General features: G+C 40.7%; 1 protein-coding gene across 1 annotated transcript; it reads right to left on the bottom strand.

The window, feature by feature from the left end:
• Positions 1-2,124: 2,124 nt before the first annotated feature.
• SLC52A3 (solute carrier family 52 member 3) lies at positions 2,125-20,748 on the bottom strand. The gene is made up of 3 exons (XM_053692969.1): positions 19,724-20,748; positions 5,885-6,008; positions 2,125-3,490 (listed from the first exon to the last, which is right to left on the bottom strand). The coding sequence occupies exons 1-3, from the start codon at positions 20,746-20,748 to the stop codon at positions 3,278-3,280; spliced, it is 1,362 nt and encodes a 453-aa protein (XP_053548944.1). The 3' UTR covers positions 2,125-3,277.
• Positions 20,749-22,849: the final 2,101 nt, after the last annotated feature.

Raw genomic sequence — 22,849 nt, forward strand, 5'->3', positions numbered from 1 at the left:
ATATGATTATTATTATCGGTTATTTGTAGAGCGCTAACAGATTCCGCAGCGCTGAACATTTTTAGGAAGATTTGTCACAAACCATCCTACACACAGTGTCATTTCTCATTCTAAAGATGTAAATAAATATCCTAAATATTGTAATCTGCAGGCCCAATTTTCCATTTTATGTACCTTTTTACTAATATATGTATTTGTTAATATTGATTGGAGTAGCCGTGTTAGTCCACAGGTTTAGATATCAAAATAACAAGATTATTGCATTGAGCAATGATACTTTTATATATATAAGATGACAAGCTTTCGGAAGAGTGTCTTCCTTTTCCTTTTAAAGGGACAGTCTAGTCAAAACTAAACTTTCATGATTCAGATAAGGCATGTAATTTTAAACAACTTTCTAATTTACTTCTATTATCTAATTTGCTAAATTCTTTGGATATCCTTTGTTGAAGAAATAGCAATGCACATGTGTGAGCCAATCACACAAGGCCTCTATGTGCAGCAACCAATAAGCAGCTACTGAGCATATCTAGATATGCTTTTCAGCAAGTGATATCAAGAGAATGAAGCAAATTAGATAATAGAAGTAAATTAGAAAGTTGTTTAAAATGACATGCTCTTTCTAAATGACGAAAGAAAAAATGTGGGTTTCATGTCCCTTTAACTGTAAAAAAAAAAAGTTTTATATATAAACTTCATATGATTATTATTATCGGTTATTTGTAGAGCGCTAACAGATTCCGCAACGCTGAACATTTTTAGGAAGATTTGTCACAAACGATCCTACACACAGTGTCATAAACTCACAAATCTGATTCAGAGAGAAGAAGAATGACAATACAGAGGCATTATGACACTCTTCCGAAAGCTTGTCATCTTATAAATGTATAGTTAGTCCAATAAAAAAGTATCATTGCTCAATGCAATACTCTTGTTATTTTGATATTTGTTAATAAAATGATATTAATGACAGAGAGTTCCCCTCAGAAACTTCTCTGGTGATGTATTTAGGACAAGAAAGCAAGTGTGAAGTACTTGGACCCTACTAAAATTCATTTGTAGAGTTGGGGCCACAGGGTATTTAAGTTCCCAGACACTTGTCTTGCTGCTGGCAGCTTAAGAAGTGGGGGTGAGGGGCAGCAGCCTGGGAGCAGATGGGAGAGCAATCGTCCGTCCACCCCTTAAGGCTGAACCAGGAGCTCATGAGAGTGTTCGATGTCCAGGTGGTGCCAGCCCCTCCTGACCAGCTGCAATTCAGGATCCATCTGACAGTCCCAGAGAAGGAAATGTTGTATCGTCACAGGGCACTTTGCATTTCAATGCAGCCTGCTGCACAGTTACAAAGGAGCAAAATGAGCATTTTATTGTCCCAGAGTTCATTATCTGAGGCCGACATAATGCAAAGAAGAAAGAGAAATTCCCTAGTGACTGGTGGAGCGGACACATGGTGCTAAACGGCTTTTTTTTCCCCTGATCTTAGCCTTCCGTTACCTGCGTATCTCTTGCTGTGGCTGGGTACAGCAGGCAGTGACTTCTCAAACATTTGTGAATTTGAGATTACGTAAAATAATAATAAAGTATGAGGGTGGGACACTGTGTTTGTTGTGCAAATCGCACATATTATCTTAGGCTATGTGACTACTATTTTATGGAATGTGTGACAATGATCGTAGAGTTATTGACCTCTCAGCTGCTGAAGTATAGCATCATATACAGATTAGCTTTTGAAAACTTTTCTACATTTGCTTACCACAAAACAGTTTAGTGATGTGATCACCTGAGCTTTCAGGGCCAGAATCTGAGTAGCAGTTAATTATTGAGCTAATAATTTTCATGGAACGCTGCATATCATTGCGCCACTGACTATAATTGATAAACAGAGGTCTGCAGCTGACGCTCTCATATATTCTGATTAAGAACATAGTACAGACATAGATCCCCTATTGTCTTTCCTTCATCCCATCTCAATAAAATTGCAGCTCACATAAAGGTCTCAGCTGCACCTAACATTATGACGGGCAGACCCCTTTCTCCAGAGAATTGCAAATGCCTTCTACCAGCCCTTTGAGGGTTAACGTCTGTTGTTCAGCTATTTAATGAGAAAAAAAAGACACACGGACCAGATGAGAACAAAGGCGTTTATTTATCGCTACCTGACAGAGGTTTATAAGAATCTGCAGAATGGGTTGTGGGTGCATACATGCCAGTGGTAGTGGTATTTACCACACAAGGGTATTCACAATAACAAGCAGTATTCTAAATTACCGTATTCTAAGGATTCAGTTTGATAGGACAGTAGGTTAGTGTAGAACCATCTCTCTAAGATGAGAAAGTGCAAAGTGAGATTTATCTTTTTAGAGATTTCAACATGTGATATACAAATGTCTCTTAAAGATTTGAAGCAGAATATATGAGTAGCAGATAATGGCCTAATTCCCATTGAGGTGGTAGATTGTGGAAGCTGGTAATATAAGCATTTATCTTCATTAAAGTCTAAGGAGATTTTTTTAAGTTATCACCCGTTTCCAAACTTTACCACCTCAATGGAAACTAGACCAATGTTGACACTGGTGGCCTTATTAAGTAACTGTGGGGGCAGTGTAATATTTTTCAATTTTGTAACATTTTAGGCAAGATTTATCAATTTGCGAGCTGACAGGATTCACATGTAGTGAACCTGTCCGCATCTTATCGCAAATTTTAAAGGTGAATGTGTTCCCCATATTTATCATTGCACGAGGGGACCCTAGTGCAATACCGTACCCCTACCCTCACGCAAAAAAATTGCGTGGGAGTAGGGTTTGGCAGAGAGGGTTTATGAAGCAGCGTTTTAAACCGCTGCTTTATAAATATCAGCTGCAGCCTCAAATGAGCGAGACAGCGACCAATCGGGGCATTCACCCTGTCATAAATCTTGCCCTTTCTGTTATTTATTAATGTTTCATAAGCTATCCAAAGCACAGATTATTTTTGATTTAATGATAATTTGTGCAACAAACATTAAAAACAAAATAGCTCATTTTAGCTTAATATTGGCTTACATTTGTGCCAGGTGGGCAGTAAAATCAGTCGGATGATGTGCCCATTAGTGAAGTGAAAGTCAATTTAAAGTACAAAAAAAGGAATTACAATAAATACAGGCTGTCCATACAGCATACATGTTCTATACAAGAAGAAGGATTTTTTTTTTTATGTGAGCATTTAATCCTGGTATGATGAAGGTTAAAGAGATAACAGGGTGTATTCTCTTCTACTTACTACTGGTAATGTTAGAGATCTATTGAGGGCACTTTGTAGTACAAAAATCTGAAGACTTGAAGAAGCCATATACACTGACCAGTGGGAACATGACCAAAGCGCCAATCATGGATCCCAGCTGCACCACAGCTCCACAATACACAAGGGCACTGTGACTCTGACTGCGCAGGATCACCCCGATCATTACTTTAACATAACTTAGCAGGCCGATGAAGAGAACCCACGAGATCACCTGAAACATTTAAAGACAGATAGAGGAGTCCATAAAACAGGAAAAGAGGAATCAAACATCAGTATATACAATACAGAAATCATCCACTTTAATCGCATGTATTTAAAGGGACAGCAAATTATTTGAAATTGTAATATAAAATGCTTAAAGAGAAACAAAACCAATTGACTTCTATTATCACATCTTGATTAATTCACTTGGTATCCTTTGTTGAAGGAACAGCACTGCACTACTGGGAGCTAGCTGAACACATTTGGTGAGACAATGACAAAAGGCATGTAAAAGTAGCCGCCAATCAGCAGCTAGCACCCAGTAGTACATTGAGGCTCATGAGCATACCTAGGTATGCTTACAACAAAGGATATCAAAAGAACAAAGCAAATTCAATATAAGACAAAAAAATGTTAAACACTACATGCTCTTTCTGAATCATGTAATAGAAATTTAGTTTTTCATGTTTCTTTATATATAGTAAAACAACATCGTAGTATACTTTTAAAATATAATTTTCCCAGCCTTTTTCTGTAATTTAACTCTGAAAATTATAGATTTTCCAGTCCTGAAAACTGAAAGAGCCCATGGCAGGTTTCACAAGCCTAAACTTGCTATCTATCTCTCCTTAAAGTGTAGTTTGATATCATATCTTTTCTGCGCATGCCAAACAATGGATATTTTTTGTTAATGCAATGACAGGGGCAAACTGTCATCTCTAGACCACAAAACAATTGCAGCAAACAAGGTGTTAAACTGTTAATCTGTTCTAATTAGTTTAGTCTCTTATGATATGTTAATCTGCTGGATTACTGAGAAAAGGGTGTTTACTGTCCCTTTAAGGCTGTTTAGCACTGATCTTTTCACTATAAATCTATTCAGGTGTGTAACCTGTTACTATACGATAGCTGACATATGCCTCACATTTAATGTGTTTAGCCAAAGGGTTATCTGTACTTTACCACTCAACGTGGTACTGTATTTTACAGACATAACTAACAAATATTGAATTTTTTATGTAAAAATGAATTTTTTGCATACAATCCCCATTAACTAATATATAAACGCAGATTTGCAGCAGTATACACTACACAGAAAATATCTGGGATTTCAAGTGGACTTTGGTCATTTCACTAATGTGAAAATACTGATAACGGGAAGAGTGTTTGAACATTGCTCTCATTTTTTATGGAAGTAAAATGACAACTGAAATTACTGTTCCTAACATGTTTTACAGATGCCACACATTTAACCAACACTTATAAATAAATATAAATATAGAACTCGCAGCAATTGAAAACTGTTTGGCCCATCTAGTAAACTAATTTTTCTATGTTTTAACCACATTGATGTCTGAAAGGGCTGCAACGTATTACTAGTCAATTCTTAGCAACTTTCTATGGAAGATACAGGGTTAATCAATTGCCCTGCTATTTTCTCAGATCACTTCTAATCTATAACTGCTTGTTCTTTTGGATTCTTTTAATTGAAATATGCTCCATGTCTGTACTTTGTCGAGTCCCATGATTAATTAAGGGAACAGAAAACTTTCTGCAATCATATATTAACATCTGTGAAATATAAAAATAAATATAATTTTTTGACTATGTTTATATCCCCAAAGTTGCCCAAAATGAATCCCTGCCCAACTGCATAAGCATTTTTTTCTTATAAACATCAGGTGGCGCAGCTAATGAGAAGCTGCACCTCCCGTCCACTGTGTGAACTCCTGGGGGCCGAATTATCATTGTGCGAGCGGACATGATCCGATATTGCGGATCATGTCCGCCGCACAACGATAAATGCCGACAGCATATGCTCTCAGCATTTATCATTGCACCAGCAGTTCTTGTGAACTGCTGGTGCAATGCCGCCCCCTGCAGATTCGCGGCCATTCGTCCGCTAGCAAGGGGGTGTCAATCAACCCGATCATATTCGATTGGGTTGATTTCTGGCGATTTCTGTCCGCCGCCTCAGAGCAGGCGGACAGGTTATGGAGCAGCGGTCTATAGACCACTGCTTCATAACTTGTGTTTCCGAGGAGCCTAAAGGCTCGCCAGAAACACGGGGCATCAAGCTCCAACACGGAGCTTGATAAATATGCCCCCTGTTCCCTTCCTTGCCATTCAAACTTTGTTGTTATACTTTGCTTTTAAAGCTGTAGTGGGAGAACAGGAACACACACTAGTCTTTCCTATGTCATTAGCTTATGCAGGTGAGCAGCCTGAGGGGATTGATTGTGGGGATATAAACATACGCCAAAAAGTGGGGGAGGTATCCCAAATATAAATTTAAAAAAAACATAGTAAGCAATATACTTTATTTTTTATTAATATATAAAACAAAACACAACAATATACGTCCAGACATTTCCTAGCAGAATTGTGTAAAAACAAAACTTACAATTAGAGCGACACCCCAGTTGGTACCATGCAGAATGGGACAAGGGCTCATTACCGCTGTGGTCATGTTGTACGCGCCAAATCCTGTCCCAACCAGTGACACCAGTACAAGGGTAAGAAGGGATCTAAAATTAGGGGGAGAAAGTAAGTTAACATAGGAAATAACCACCTGATAAATAAAATAACTAGATATCCACAAGTTGTATAGCATTTGCTTGCACTAAAATATTTGACTCATATTGTCTTTTTAACTAAAAATATTAAGCACAAAAAAAGATATAAAGAGTCGGGAAAAAAAACTTTTAAAGGGACATGATACCCAAATGTTGACGGGCTTTAAAGTGATGCAGTATAGCTATGAAAAGCTGACTAGAAAATATCACATGAACATCTCTATGTAAAAAAGATATTTTACCTCAAAATTCCTCAGTAGCCACATCCCATAGTAAAGGGACTTTAGGCAGCCAAACAGGATGCTAGTCCCAGGACTTCATACGGAGCGTGCATCTGGCATTTACAGACACAGTCATGTTATTTCCCTTCTCAGTTTCATTAAGTTTACTATCAAATCTCACAAGATTTAAAGGGGACACTGAACCCAAATTTTTTCTTTCGTGATTCAGATAGAGCATGCAACTTTCTAATTTACTCCTATTATCAATTTTTCTTTGTTCTCTTGCTATCTTTTGAAAAAGAAGGCATCTAAGCTTTTTTTGGTTCAGACTCTGGACAGCACTTTTTATTGGTGGATTCATTTATCCACCAATCAGCAAGAACAACCCAGGATGTTCACCAAAAATGGGCTGGCATCTAAACTTACATTCTTGCATATCAAATAAATATACAGTGAATGAAGAAAATATGATAATAGGAGTAAATTAGAAAGTTGCTTAAAATGTCATGCTCTATCTGAATCACAAAATTAAAAAATTGGTTTCAGTGTCCCTTTAAGTTAAATCTCATAAGATCACATTAAAGCAAAGTGTAACATTAGTACTGATGAAGTTGATTGGAAGGTGGGTTTTTTTTACATGAAGCTGACAGTAGTAAAACAATAACTGTTCACACAGCAATTACTGTTGTGAGGTTAAAGGGACACTAAACCCACATTTTTTCTTTCATGATTCAGATAGAGCGTGCAATTTTAAGCCACTTTCTAATTTACTCCTATTATCAATTTTTCTTAGTTCTCTTGCTATCTTTATTTAAAAAGCAGGAATGTGATGCATAGGAGCTGACCCATTTTTGGTTGAGAACCTGGGTTATGCTTGCTTATTGGTGGGTAAATGTAAGCCTCCAATAAGCAAGCACTATCCATGGTGATGAACCTAAAATTGGCTGGCTGCTAAGATTTACATTCCTGCTTTTAAAATAAAGATAGCAAGAGAACAAAGAAACATTGATAATTAAAGTAAAATAGAAAGTTGCTTGAAATGTCATACTCTATCTGAATCATGAAAGAAAACATTTGGGTTTAAGTGTCCCTTTATGAAATTTTGAGGTAAAATATCTTCTTTTTTTACATAGATAAGTGCAGGTAATATTTTCTTCTCAGCTACAATGCATCCATTTCAGATGATTTAGCATATGGGCATTTTATCCCTTTAAATAATTTTGCTCATCAATCAAGTGACAATGAACCTTACATTTATTAATTTAAAAGAGCAATACTAGTCATTTATAGCCAGGGGGTAGATTCTTTTAACAGAATTTATCACCATAGACTTTGAAAGAGAATTTTGTAGATAGAAAATTGATAAGCTTCTTCAATTTAAATTAAATGAATCCCTTAGGTGCAAATTTAATTTATTTGTTAAAAGCAAATTTTACAACAATGAAACATTTCAGACTTTCCAATCCATCGGAATTCCCTTAGGAAAATATTGTTTGGTTGCTTGGGTAATTGTATTTGTTTATTTTTTTCTAAGCCAATCCAATCTACTAGAAGAGCTGTTGTTTGAATTTGCAAAAGCAAAAACTATAAGACTCAGGCTTTTCAGGCAGGTTTTCTCAAAGGAACAAAAGATATGTGACAAAAGCGAAAGTAAAAACATGACAGCTAAATAATTTAGCACTAAATGTGACTGCCTAATACATTTGATCACAGGTATTAAATGTATTACTGTTTCAAGGGCATATGAACATTTGACATCTGATGAAGAGGTGTGTCCTTGAAAAACGGGATTCCTTTTTAGTTTGGACAGACACTAATCAGGACTTTAGAAAGATTTGTTCTAAGGACTTAATGATCAAAACTTTGGTGGCATGGACAGATATGCAAAATGGGACTTTTTTTAGCATTACATTGCAATGTATGCATCTCTCCTACACATCTAGAACCCTGCATAGTGACATAATAACCCTCAAGCAGTCAGTAGTGACAAGACTTCTTAGATAATCTTACCAGACTAGAGAACTTTAGATCATCAGACCCTAGTTCTCTAGACTCGGCAATTATTCTTGTTTTAGTTTGCATTGTGAAATGAATATTGCTTTTTCTTTGTTTATTTGTTACCCTATGGACAAGAGTAATTTTAGCTCTCATTTTGGGGCAGACTACGAGTGGTGTGCGCTCGTTAGGCTTTCTACTGGTATTGCAAGATAAAAGTAAACGCAATCGTTTGAACACAATCGCGATTTACGCTAGAATGATTGCCGTGTCCTCAGAGCTCTGATTAACTGTTTGGTGAAACAAAAAACACATCAAAAATACATTACAAAGTACACTTACACTCCTAATAACACAATCTAATAAAAATTATTTTTAAAAAAAATATTGCACACAAAAGTTATAAGGGCTCAAAGAGATGAGATCTCAGGTGTTATTAGAAAAAAAAGCATGCAAAGGACTTTAACATAGAGATACATACATATACATGTCTAAAGATGTAAATGTATGTATATATATATACACTCATTGGCCACTTTATTAGGTACACCTGTTCAATTGCTCGGTAACACAAATTGCTAATCAGCCAATCACATGGCAGCAACTCAATGCATTTAGGCATCTAGAAGTGGTGAAGACGACTTGCTGAAGTTCAAACTGAGTATCAGAATGGGGAAGATAGGGGATTTAAGTGACTTTGAACGTGGAATGGTTGTTGGTGCCAGGCGGCTGGTCTGAGTATTTCAAAAACTGCTGATCTTCTGGGATTTTCACACACAACCATCTCAAGGGTTTACAGAAAATGGTCTGAAAAAGAGAAAATATCCAGTAAATGGCAGTTGTGTGGACGACAATGCCTTGTTGATGTCAGAGGTTAGAGGAGAATGGGCAGACTGGTTCAAGATGATAGAAAGGCAACAGTAACTCAAATAACCACTCATTACAACCAAGGTATGCAGAATACCATTGTTGAATGCACAACACGTTGAACCTTGAAGCAGATGGGCTACAGCAGCAGAGGACCGCACCGGGTGCCACTCCTATCAGCTAAGAAGAGGAAACTGAGGCTACAATTCGCACAGGCTCACCAAAATTGGACAATGGAAGATTGGAAAAACGTTGCCTGGTCTGATGAGTCTCCATTTCAGCTGCGACATTCAGATGGTAGGGCCAGAATTTGGCGTAAACAACATGAAAGCATGGATCCATCCTGCCTTGTATCAACGGTTCGGGCTGGTGGTGGTGTAATGCTGTGAGTGATATTTTCTTGGCACACTTTGGACCCCTTAGTACCAATTGAGCATCGTTTAAACGCAACGTTCTACCTGAGTATTGTTGCTGACCGTGTCCATCCCATTATGACTACAGTGTACCCATCTTCTGATGGCTACTTCCAGCAGGATAATGCACCATGCCACAAAGCTCAAATCATCTCAAACTGGTTTCTTGAACATGACAATGAGTTCACTGTACTTCAATGGCCGCCACAGTCACCAGATCTCAACCCTATAGAATACCTTTGTTGATGTGGTGGAACAGGAGATTCGCATCATGGATGTGCAGCTCACAAATCTGCAGCAACTGTGTGATGTTATTATGTCAATATGGACCAACATGTCTGAGGAATGTTTCCAACACCTTGTGGAATCTATGCCACGAAGAATTAAGGCAGTTCTAAAGTAAAAAGGGGGTCCAACCCGGTACTAGCAAGGTGTACCTAATAAAGTGGCCGGTGAGTGTATGTGTACATATGTATTTATGTATTTATATGTGTATATATAGAAACCCAGAAGGAAGAAATTAGACTGGATGGTTTAGTGACCACACTGTAGGCCTTAGGGAAGGGTTGCTAGGTGGAAGGGTAACCAAGGGGAGGTGTTAGGGAGAGGATAAAGAGGGGTGTGCAGCGGAAGCTGGGAGTCATTTTAGTTAAGCGGGAAAAAGCTGAGCAGGTATGGCGAGCCTTAAGGCATTAATGGAGCAGGTTAAGGGTTTAGTTGAGAGTAGGGGTCTCACCTGGATACAGCAGAGACTGAGAGAGGAGGACATTGGCAGCGATGCTGGAGGGGGTACGGCTGGGGAGCCATCGGTTGCAGCGGAGCAGGTGCTGTCTAACGGCCGGCCGGTGCATCGGTCATGGCCACCGGAGAGGCTTAGTCCATCATTAAGGAGCCGGAGATGGTCTGGGAGCTGGCAAAGGTCGGAACATGAGGCTGGGAGCAGTTGGAATTCGGGCGGACATAAGAGGAGTGCTGGAGGCCTAGTAACGTCACCTGTCATGGCGGCTGAGGGCCTTAGAGGGCGCCAGAGAGGATGGCTTACCGGGACCAGTGACATCAGCACTGAGATGGTGCAGAGTGTGAGCAACAGTACGGAGGTCGCACGGAGAAGCGGTGCACAGGAGGAGGCTGTGGAGAGCTGTATCACAAGTAGGGGGGCACCGCAAAGGAGAAGGGAGATGGCGGAGTGCAGGCATGGTGTAGGGCAGATGGGGGAGAGCAGACAGGCAGTGGAAAACGGAGAGCTGGTAGTCAGGGGAGGAGAACAGGCAGTAGGGTACGGGTGGCTAATGCCAGCAGTGTGGAGAGGGAAGAAGGTCTGGCGGAGGAGCAGGAGGGGGCGTTGAACAGAGGAGAAGGGTTAGAGGTCTGGAGCCAGGACAGGATGGGTGAGGCGGTAGAGGTGCTGGTGCAGGAGCTGAGAGGTAGTGAGAGGAGTGGTGCCAGAGCGGATGGTAGGGGGAGGAGGGGAAGTAGCTGGGGAGGACAGAGGGTTGAGCATGGGAGGGGAAGAGGAGGGGCAGAGGGAGGAGTGGGGAATGCATGCAATACGGCACAGGGAAATTACATTGACAATTTATTTGCAGATCTGTAGGAGTTGGACGGCATCCCTGAGGAGCCGCAGGGGCTGCCTGTGACACATACGTCTTCGCAGGACCTGGAGGAGGACGTGCTGTGGGTGGACAAGTCCTACAGTGACTTTGCAGGGGAGGACAGCATGATGGAACAATGGGATGCACCGTAGCAGACAGCACAGGTAGGAGACCTGGCTGCCTTGATGCAGTTGCTACTTTCCCTGGTGCCAGGGTCAGGGGAGGTGGGGGGAGACAGGGTTCAGGCTGGAAACACTAGGGGTAAGGGGGGAGTGTGAGGGCTAGGGTGGGTAGGGAGGAAGCAGGCGGCCACAGGGTGACTGCTTCTCCCCCTTCGCAGAGGTCAGCCCACCTTGCTTAGGCAGGTAGGGGAGGCTAGGAGCAATGTCGGAGAGCAACGGTGAAGGGAGAGATCCCGGTCGCCCCAGAGACGCTACGGAGAACGGGAGGGGTGCACGTCGCCCACATGGGGCAGGCTGGAGATTTGTGCAGTTAATTGACCGAGAAGAGAGAGATTGAGTTCGGCTAGTGGGAGGAGTCAAGGAGAGGGGACCTCCAGAAGTGCGAATTTTACAGTAGCGGAGGCAGCGTCAAGGGCAGGTGAGGCAAAGGGGCCCTCGCTGTGGGAGGGTAATGCTCAGGGGGAAAAGGGGGGAGTGCATGAGTTGGTGCTGAAAGGGTTGAAGGAGCTGGTGTCTCAGTGTCCAGTGTAGAATATAGATTGAATTTTTTATATGTGAACCACACAGTTTCAGAAGAAGTCGGGATCAATAAGTATTTAACCCCCTGTTTTGATCATAAACTGTGGGTCAACTTTAGGAGTTGAAGAGGGGAAGTTTCTGAATATAGAAACTTTAGCAAATAAGATAGGATCACCACTAGATAGTTGCGTTGTATTGAGGTTAGTGGAATATCTAGAGAAATTACTTCAGTACTGGAGATAAAGATGTTTTCTGTACTCCAACAATATGTAGAAAGATGAATATAACTAGAAGTGCTATTCAGTTGTAGTATATGCACATATAATTAGTAAAGATCAGATAACAAGGATACTGTTGAAGTGTTTCAAAATAATATTAAATCCTGATGTTACATAACTCAGATATGAGAGCCCAATATAGCGTTAAGCTGAAAGTTCATGCAGAGACAGACACATCTTAGGTAAGTAATAAGAGCCCTATATTACGGCAAACTGACAGTTCATGTAGTGACACACACAGCGTAGTAGAAATGAGATGCGGTTTAAACACTTACTTGCTTTATGTAGACCACTAGTGAAAACAGCGTCCCTGAACAGATGGTTGCAGCAGGGAGACTGTAACAACAAAAGTTTGGCGGAGTTAATCTGGAAATCTTACCCAGATGTGACGTCACCAGTCACGGAACAAAAGCAAGATCCAATGAAATCTCTAGTGCAGTAAAAGGCTGTGGATGTCAGATTTACCTAGTTTAGGACTTCAGTAACCAATGTTACTGCCAGCAAGTACCTTGTGTCAGAGTTGAAAACTGTAAGGAAGACTGAACGTAAGTGTTCAGAACGAAGCTCCTGCTTCAATCACGAGGAAGGCTTAGAGTCCTTGGAGAGCAGACTGAACAGTAGGAAGTTACACCTGAAATCCAAATTGCAAACAAGGAAGTAGTAGGGACTTATAGTCAGGATTTAAAGAGACAATACACATATAGGTAGGTTCCATGACACTCAGTTAGAAGGAAAAGGGGTAGGGGGCGCAGCTGGGGCGTGGGTACCTGCTGAGGGAAGTAGAGTGGGGTTGCCAGCAGTTGGAGGTGGGTGGCCCCCGTGGCAGCTGAAAAAGGGACGGTAGTCCAGACTTCTGCCAGGGAGGTGCTAAAGGTCACGGATCAGGCCCTGAGGAGGCCGTGTTTATGCTCGATGGGTCCGTTGGGAATCCACTTGAGCAAGGAAGTGAAAGAGAAGATCTGGAAGAGGGAGTTTGTGGAGATTTTCTCGCTGTTTCCTCTGGATTATTTTATTGAGGTGAAGGAGGACCCCAAGGTAGAGCAGGGAAAGAAGGAGGAGGAGGAGAGGAAAAAAAGTTGGAGAAAGTTGCCAAAAACGTTTGCCAACTGGTCCAAGGCCTTTTGTATATTAGCCAGCGTGATCAGGAACAAATTCCCGGAACATTGCTCTGCAATGTTCTGTTACTTTGATGAGATTTCGGTGGAGCAGAGAACGTACGGTGGAGTAGCATGGTAGCGTTACGATAAGCAGTTTCGCCAGAGGATGGCGGTGCATCCGGAGATGCGGTGGGATGACCGCGAGATGGGGGTTTGGTTGGAGCTCATGACTCCATTGAGGAAGCAGTCCTTTCGGAGCGCGGGGACAGGTAGCAGTGGGGCGTCGGGAGTGGGGCAACCATGATGGCAACCTGAAAAGGATTGTGCTTTCAGTTTAATGAAGGAGTCTGCAGGTTTGGGTCAGCCTGCAAATACAAGCATGAGTGCTCAGTGTGTGGGGGAGCCCACTCGGGCGCCAAGTGCTTCAAGCGGAATAAAGGAAGCGGGAAGAGCGGGGGATGCGGAGCTGTTGCTATAGGGGTTTAGTTCGGGTTTCCGTATCCCCTTTAATGAATTGGAAGGGTCTGGGATTTCGGGCAATTTGAGTTCTGCGTTGCAATTTCCACAGGTAGTAAGAGCTAAAATGGAAAGGGAGGTGGCTTTGGGTAGGATGGCGGGTCCCTTCAAGGACTTGCCTTTGGATAACCGTCAAGTTTCTTCTTTGGGTGTGGTCCCAAAGAAAGCAGTGGGGCAGATCCGGATGATTCACCACCTTTCTTATCTGATGAACGATGGAATTGACCTGGCCCTCACAGCGGTCCATTACGCTTCTTTTGACAAAGCGGTGGATGCGGCTAGACGGGCAGGGAAGGGTGCCCTCTTGGCAAAGGTGGATGTCGAGGCAGCCTTTCGGCTGTTGCCGGTGCACCCGGTCTGTCACCATCTTTTAGGGTGCCATTTTCAGGGGGAATTCTTCATAGATTTGTGCCTACCCATGGGCTGTTCCATTTTGTGCTCGTATTTAGAGAAATGTAGTTATTTTGTGGAATGGGTGGTGAAGGAGAGGTTGGGGTGGAGCTCAATTGTCCATTACTTGGACAACTTTCTATTTGTCAGGGCAGCTGACTCAGGTGATTGTGAACTGTTGTTGGGGACATTCTTGGACACGGCGGAACAGTTTGGGATCCCAGTAGCGGGTGAGAAATCGGAGGGTCCGGTTACCACACTAAGTTTTTTGGGTATTCAAATAGATTCAGTAAGGATGGAGTGTTGTTTGCCGCAGGAGAAGCTTGAGTATTTAAGGTAGGTCATTTCTGAGGCTCTTCAAAAGGGGAAGGCGACATTGAGGGAAGTGCAGTCACTGCTCGGCAAGTTAAACTTTGCCTGTAGGGTAATACCAGTTGGTAGGGTTTTCGGGAGATGCCTGTCACTGACAATGGCCGGTCTGAGGGCTCCGAATCACAGGGTCTGTCTTTCAAAAGATCTGAAGGACGACTTGAGGGTGTGGTTGAGATTTCTGGAAGAGTTTAAAGGGCGTTCAATTGTTCAGGAGGTGGCGGTGGGACGACGAGCTGCACCTGTACACGGACGCGTGGGGCGCGGTCGGGTTCGGGGCCTATTTGAACAGCAAGTGGTGTACCAATTACTGGCCAGCGGGCTGGAAAGAGGGTGGTTTAACCAAGAATTTAGTGTTCTTGGAATTGTTTCCATTGGTAGTGGCGGTAATGGTGTGGAAAGAGGTTTTTGGGGAACCGGAAAGTTGTTTTTAATTCGGATAATTTGGGGTAGTCTTTGCTATTAACAAGTTGACTGCAAAGTCGGTCCCTGTGATATGGCTCCTTCGGGTATTTGTACTGGAATGTTTGAGAGGGAATGTCTTTTTTAGAGCTGTGCATGTGCCGGGGAAGATGAACATAATTGCTGATTCTCTTTCCTTTTTGCAGTGGGAGAGGTTCAGGTCTGTGGCTCCGGAAGAGGATGCAGAAGGGCTGGCTTGCCCGGGGGAGTTGTGGCAGATGAACTTTCTAGGGGACTGAGACTAGCAAGGGGGGCGTTAGCCCTTAATACATGGAAGGCGTATGTACCGGTGTGGCAAAAATGGTTTGACAGAATGTCAAGGATGGGGAGTGTGTTGTTGCGGAAGGGGGGATTGACCTGTTTGGTGGAGTGGATTGAGGAATGGCAAGAGGTGGCTTTGTCTAGGTCGGTAGTGAAGAGGCAGGTGGTGGCTTTAGCCTTCCTTTTCTGTTAGACTGGGGTGATTTAACAAAATAATTTTTGGTTAAGTTGGTGGCACGGGGCTTGTGCAGGGGGAGGGGATCAGTGGACAAGAGGCGTCCGCTGGTTTTCTTGTTGTTGAAGAAAGTGGTGGAGGTGTTACCACAAGTGTGCAAGTCAAGGTTTGAGACCTGCTGTTCAGGACGGTGTTTGTCTTGGTGTTTTTTGGTGCTTTTTGGATCCTGGAATTGGTAGGGGCAAATAGGAAAGATGTGGGTGGTATAGGGGTGAGTGAGGTGTTTCTGGGTGAGTATGAGTTGATGATATGGTTAAGGAAATCAAAGACGGATCAGGAAGGAAAAGGCTGGATGATCCAGCTGTTTGCGATTGGGGGTGAATTTTGCCCAGTCCTGGCAGTGGAAGAATACTTGGGGTGCCGCCTTGAGGCTGGTGGCCCGTTGTTGAGACATGAAGACGGCAGTGTGTTGTCAAAATTCCAATTTAGGTCGGTTTTGTCTATGGCGTTGGAGGTTGTGGGGGTGGACCCAAAGGATTTGGGTGCCATTGCTTCAGGATAGGGGCCGCAACGGAAGCGTATGAAGCCGGTTTGGGTGTGAATGTCGTGAAGCATGTGGGGAGATGGAAGTCAGGGTGCTTTAGACTATATGTAAAGCCGAATTTGAGAGTGTAGTTTTGTGTCTCCCAGCAGGTCCGCTCCACTGTTGGATAGTGGTCCATTCATACATTTACTGGGCAAGGAAGGCGGCAGCAGTGAAGGAGACGGGGATTCAGCTGAGCCTTCCGGGGGACCAAGTTTTAGTTCGATGGTTTGGGGTCATGGGTCTAAAATGGGAAAGGGTAGTGATTTTGGTGTGTGAAAATGCCAGGTTATACAGGCCTCCTGACATCCTGGTAATTCATGCCGGGGGGAACGACCTCAGGTGCATGGCTCAGAAGGAGCTGGTGGATAGGATGAAAGGGGGATTGAGGAGGCTTAAGGAACTGTTCCCACACTTGTTGATAGTTTGGTCTGAGATTGAGACCAGGCTTGTGTGGAGGTCAGCTTGGGATGGAAGGAGGCTTGATGCATCTAGGAAAAAGGTTAATAGGACAATTTCGAGTTTTGTAGGAAAGTTGGGAGGTTTTGGCATTCGCCATGTTGAGTTTGAAGGGGAGTCAGGAAGGTGTTTCTTCTTAAAGGATGGTCTTCACCTCAATGAGGTGGGGTTACACCTATTTAATTTCAATCTGAGGGAAGGGGTGCAAAAGGCCTTGGTCCGCTTGGGTGGGGTTGTGGCGGGTGCTGACCTTATGAGGCGGGTTTAAGTCCATGTGGTACCTTCCTTGAAGAAGGGGGAGAGTTTTGAGATCGGGGGCATGCCTGGCAGTAGCCAGGGGAAGGCACGTATGGCTATCTGGGGGGCAGCACCCTATGTTATTTATATTGGTTAAGATGGTTTAATGGTTATTTTCTAAAAAATGACCTGTTAATAAATGCGGGCTGTGGCCTTTTCACCCCAGAGTCAAGTGGTCGTGTCAGTTATTGTGGGAATGGAAAGTGCCGAGTGTGTGGGTCAATAGAACCCCAGAAGGAAATAATTAGACTGGAAGGGTTAGTGACCACACTGTAGGCCTTAGGGAAGGGTTGCTAGGTGGAAAGGTAACCAAGGGGAGGTGTTAGGGATAGGATAAAGAGGGGTTTGCAGCGGAAGCTGGGAGTCATTTTAGTTAAGCGGGAAAAAGCTCCCTCCCTTTGTGTTGAAGATGAGGTAGAAGATGAGGTAGCCGCAGCTGTGGCGGGTGCTGGCCTTATGAGGCGGGTTCAAGACCATGTGGTACCTTCCTTGAAGAAGGGGGAGAGTTTTGAGATCGGGGGCATGCCTGGCAGTAGCCAGGGGAAGGCACGTGTGGCTATCTGGGGGGCGGCACCCTATGTTATTTATATTGGTTAAGATGGTTTAATGGTTATTGTCTAAAAAATTACCTGTTAATAAATGTGGGCTGCAGCCGTTTCACCCAAGTGGTCGTGTCAGTTATTATGGGAATGGAAAGTGCCGAGTGTGTGGGTAAATGCATTTACAAACATATATACACATATAAACACATAAATACATATGTGCACACATAAAACACATATATAAGTGCTTTGGATGAAAAAAATATTCATGCATATTTAAAAAAAGGTTTAACTATGTCTTTACTGTAAATATTTTACATTCTAATGTTCTGTACATAGCAGAATATATTCTAAGTATTTATAAATATATATATATATATATATATATATATATATATATATATATATATATATCAGTATATATCTATACCTATAAATAATCATAAATATATATTGTACCAAAATACCATCAGATATATATAGAAATATGTATTAAGATATAAATGGAACATATTCTTCTATATGAAGAACATTGGAATGTGAAATATTAATAATTTCATATCGGGCTAGTGCACTTGAGAATATTCAATCTGGTTTGCTCAAGAGTTGGGTGTTTTTTCCACTTTTTTTCTCCATTGACTTCTATGGGGGAATAAGTGAACATGCTAGCGATATTGTAAGTTTGGCTTTTTGCACTCTTCGGGTTAGCACGTAAGTGAAAACAGTTTACTTTCAACACATAATACAAGCGCAACCCGAGTGCAAAAAGCTTACTTCTAGCACAATTAAAGCTTGAGCAGGAGCGTTAATTAGTGCTCCACTTATAATCTGGCCCTTTATGTTTTTACTATATTTTAAAAAATAAATACATTATTGGATACTTATTTGTAGCGCTGTTTTTTAAAATATTTTTTTTTATAGTTAACTAGGTAATTTTATTTGCTCCAGAATAGCAGTTGTGAATTCTTTTTATTGGTTAGGTATCTTTTTTTTTTCTTTTAGGGAGCGCTGCTAGATTTTTGGTTTGCATATGTGCATATGGTTTTCATGCCCAGTGCACCTGCATTCAAATACAGCATAAGTGGTAGTGTTTAAATGCAGGCACAATTGGCACTTGCTGCATAAGAACATTTACCCCTGAAACAATAATCTCTTTTACTAGAATCTTTTGTCATACAAGTACATTGTAAAAATACTTCTTTTCAAAACTTAAAGGGCCATAATAATTAATTAGAGCATGCAATTTTAAGACTATTGACCCTGCACTACTGTTTGTTTAACCCTGCAAAGGAGTTAAACACACAGAAGAAACACTGCTCGGAACCCACAGAGCACTGCAGGTCCTGAGTGGAAAAGTCTCATGACTCAGCTGTGTAACTAGCCCTGCTGATTGAATCAGCAGCAGTTTTGCTTGTGAACAGCAGTGCTCTGCGAGTCCTGAGTGGTACTTTTACTTTTTAATTAAACCACTGAAAAAAGATTATGTTTGATAAACATGTGAGCATGTAAAAAGACAAAACATTAACACTGAAAATAAATCTGTACAAATAGCCAAGATATGATGTTCAAAGAAGGCCAAATGGGTTGTTTAGGGGTTGAATATATCTGAAATGTTTCTGATAAATGCAGACCTGTCTGATATAAAATATATATATATATATATATATATATATATATATATATTTCAGTGTATACGCTAATCTGCGTATATGAGGACATCACCAAATGATGTGACATTAAGACAATCACAATATATATCAGCTAAACTATGCTACCAACTACAGGTGATGCTTTGGCAGACTGTTACATGCATTTAACAATATTTTAACCTATAAACTAATTTTACAAGTATTAAAATCTTCAGCACACATACTTTTAAAACCCTAATTTAAAAAATACATATTCGAACAGATCATTTGATGTTTGAATATAGTAGCTATTGTATTAGTATTTCAAGGGATATGGAACAGTTTTAGAATGTAATATAGAATGCTTAATTATGTTTGGTGAAAATAATTTGCAATATACACTAGTTATTTAGTTTTCCCCTCTTTTTGTATTTTAACTGTGAAAATCGTGGGCTTTTGATTTCCCAAAACAGATTTGAAACATTGCGCTTTTTTGGGAGCCTCGTTCTGATGCCGTCATACACGGCATCAGAACTTGCGCAGCGGGGAAGTAGCACAGCGATGGGCAGCAATGCTAAATATACATGTAAATGATTATATATATATATATGTGTCTATATGTGTATATACACATATTAACACATAAATATATATGTATATAAGCATATACATATATATTTACTGGGAACACACAGTTCCCATTGACCGCAATGTAAAGGAGCTTTATCTATCACTACTTTTTAACTGTGACAAATAATCCTTTCTGTATCTTAATGTTACCTCATATCCATACAGTGAAATATTTATATTACACCACTTGCCTGCAAGGTATGAACATTGCAATAAGACATGCCAGGGGATTTGCCATTGAACCAAGCGCGGCTGTAAGATGATATGCCAAGGTACCATATGGCATGCACGAGTATGTCTGTACTGATGGAAGGATACCATTAGTAAGAGCATTCACCCAGGCAGTCAGGGTGTAGATCAGAGCATATTGGCCACAGGAATACTTTATATTATTTTCTTCAAAGTCAGGTTGCGGGTAACTGTGCTGAGCTGTGACACTTTCATGTGGTTGCAGGTCACATGAATGATCTAAGTTGTCCACAGTGGCACATGAATTGAGATTGATTGTACTTTTAAGCAAAACTTCATTGGAATTGTCTTTCTTAGACAGTCTTGTTAGGAACACGAATGCCACTAGACAGAAAACCATCAGTACAAATAAGAGAAATAGGAACACTTGAACTGAAAAATTAGCAGGGAGATATTGGGTTTCTATGATGTACGGCTGCTCTGTGCTGTTGTACAAGTTTGTTAAGTTCTCATGTTGAGAAGTGTTAACACATCTGACCATTCCAACTCCTTGAATCAACGATAACACACCTGGAATAAATCCGCTAAGTCCTTCACCAATGAAATATGTTGTTATGTATTTGGCATCCAATTGCATCATGAAAGGTAAAAATGTTACGGATGAAGTACAATCCACAAGTGATAAGAAAAAAGTTAAAACAAGAAAAGCTGTACTATGAAGTTGTCCTCCTATCCATGTTGTATTTTTCCAAAAAAATGCCAAAAGAAAAGAAGCTACTATTCCCAAAACAATTATTGCATAAATGACAGCAACTTCATTCAACTTTTTAGGCCTTAGTTTATGCATGAGAGTGACAAAGAGGGGTCCAATGTTAGCCAACTGGATGATGATTGTAAGGTACGATGGCAGGTACCATCCTTCTGGCAGATCATTCACAATGAGTGGAAGTTCCACCCATAGGCCATTAATGGCAACCCAAGCACCACTTCCAAAAACGCAGGCCAAAAAGTGACGGACAAAAGACATCGTTGTACAATTATAAAGTAGCGCAAAAAACAATTCAGATATTTAGCGATCCTAGATGTCCACGTGCAGAGCCTGTAGTTTCTAGGACAAATAATTTACTGCTTGCATTTGTAGATAATGTCTTCCTTTTTTACTAACTTAAATGTTAGCATAGATTTCAGATGTCTTAACTCCAGCTGTGCAGTCTTCAACCTTACCAAGACCTCATGTACTTTGGTCTTCGGTACATTCTGTGAAAGAGAAGCATGAAACCAGTTCAAGTCCAGTTAATGCATATGAACTAAAGACGGGCAGCACGTTTGGATATATTTCTCTACAAGCTAACATTGACCTTGTAACACAAATTATAGTCATGTAAATATATTGCTGGCGCTTGCGTACATTTCTCTTCTTATCTTTTTACTGCCTTTACAAACAATGATCTCAAATAGGACATAGAAAAATCTCTTCTTATTTTATAATTAAATGTGCAGTTTGAAGAATGTGGGAAAGAATGCCGTCTTAATTCTGGCAAGGCAATAGTCCAAGTACATTTCCTGTGAATATAGAAAAAGAGAAACAGGTAAACCCTTACTAGTGGATAGCAGAGATTGTGACTCAGCTGAACTCAGTACTCACTTCCTGGGCAGAAGAATTATATAACTTTTTTCTTTGTAAATATGTATAGTAAAACTATCTCTAATCTGCTGTTAATCAGAACCCTTTCATTTTCCAGATACTGTTTGTGGGAAACAGTGTTCCTGTTGCCCCAGATTGCATTTTGATGTTACTGGGAAATTAAAGTGTGACAAATCTTTCTCAGTATTTATCCTGTTCAGTGTTGTTTCAGAGAAGAAAATAAAAAAAATCTGTAAATGATATGCAAATTAGCTTAATGTGTTCAATGGGAAAATAACACAAGTAGCTTATATGGAAAATAATTTGGTTCGGTTAAACTGTGTAACTTGTTTAGGTACAAAAAAATGAATCATTGTAAAAGTATTTACAGTTCTTATAAAATTTAGATGCATTAATAGTTTTCAGCTGTATTTTAAAATCCTTGTACAATTAATTGCACACTTTGCACCCTGTCAATCAGCTTCTATTGCTAGTTTTCTTAAAGGGACAGTCAACACCAGAATTGTTGTTTTAAAAGATAGATAATCCCTTAATTACCCATTCCCCAGTTTTGCATAACCAACAAAGTTATATTAATACACGTTTTACCTCTGTAATTACCTTGTATCTAAGCCTCAGCAGACTGCCCCCTTATTTCAGTTCTTTTGACAGACTTGCATTTTAGCCAATCAGTGTTCTTTCCTCTGTAAATTCACGTGCATGAGCTCAATGTTATCTAAAGGAAACACATGAACTAACACCCTCTAGTGGTGAAAAACTGTCAAATGCATTAAGATTAGGGGCGGCCTTCAAGGTCTAAGAAATTAGCATATGAACTTCCTATGTTTAGCTTTCAACTAAGAATACCAAGAGAACAAAGCAAAATTAGTGATAAAAGTAAATTGGAAAGTTGTTTAAAATGACATGCCCTATCTGAATCATAAAAGTTTATTTTGGACTTGACTGTCCCTTTAACAGTCACTTTGAGCTTCTGTTATGTATTGACACCAGTTGCTACTCAAAGGAAATATGAAGAAAAAAATACTGACATTTACCAATATGAATTTCACTCCATAATTCCTTTATAGAACAACAATTACTTAAAAGGACCCTATACTGAAATATTTTTTGTTATCTATCTGAAAGGACAGCATCGAGAAAATATTGATTCTTTTTTATAAAAAATGTGTGATGTAAAAGCTTTTTAAAACGGAACTGCAAGTAATACAGCCGTATCAGCTATTTATTTCTTACCAGTGCCAGCTTAAGACATTGACCTATATTTATTAAAACTCATTCGCAAAACGAATATCTCTCTTTTACTTAACACTAAATTTCAACTTGTGTATGAAAGAAAAGTGCTTCAGTAGAATGTCCATTTAGGATTTTAGGTGGTAATTCTGGTAGCTGCCATCTTATATGTTGCTAATTTGTCACTTTGAAGAGAGATATTTAAAATCAAGTCTCAAAGTATTAGTTTAATATTTTGCTTGATCTTCAACAT

The sequence above is a fragment of the Bombina bombina genome, chromosome 1 (assembly GCF_027579735.1).
Source record: "Bombina bombina isolate aBomBom1 chromosome 1, aBomBom1.pri, whole genome shotgun sequence".
In the NCBI taxonomy this organism is placed as follows: domain Eukaryota; kingdom Metazoa; phylum Chordata; class Amphibia; order Anura; family Bombinatoridae; genus Bombina; species Bombina bombina.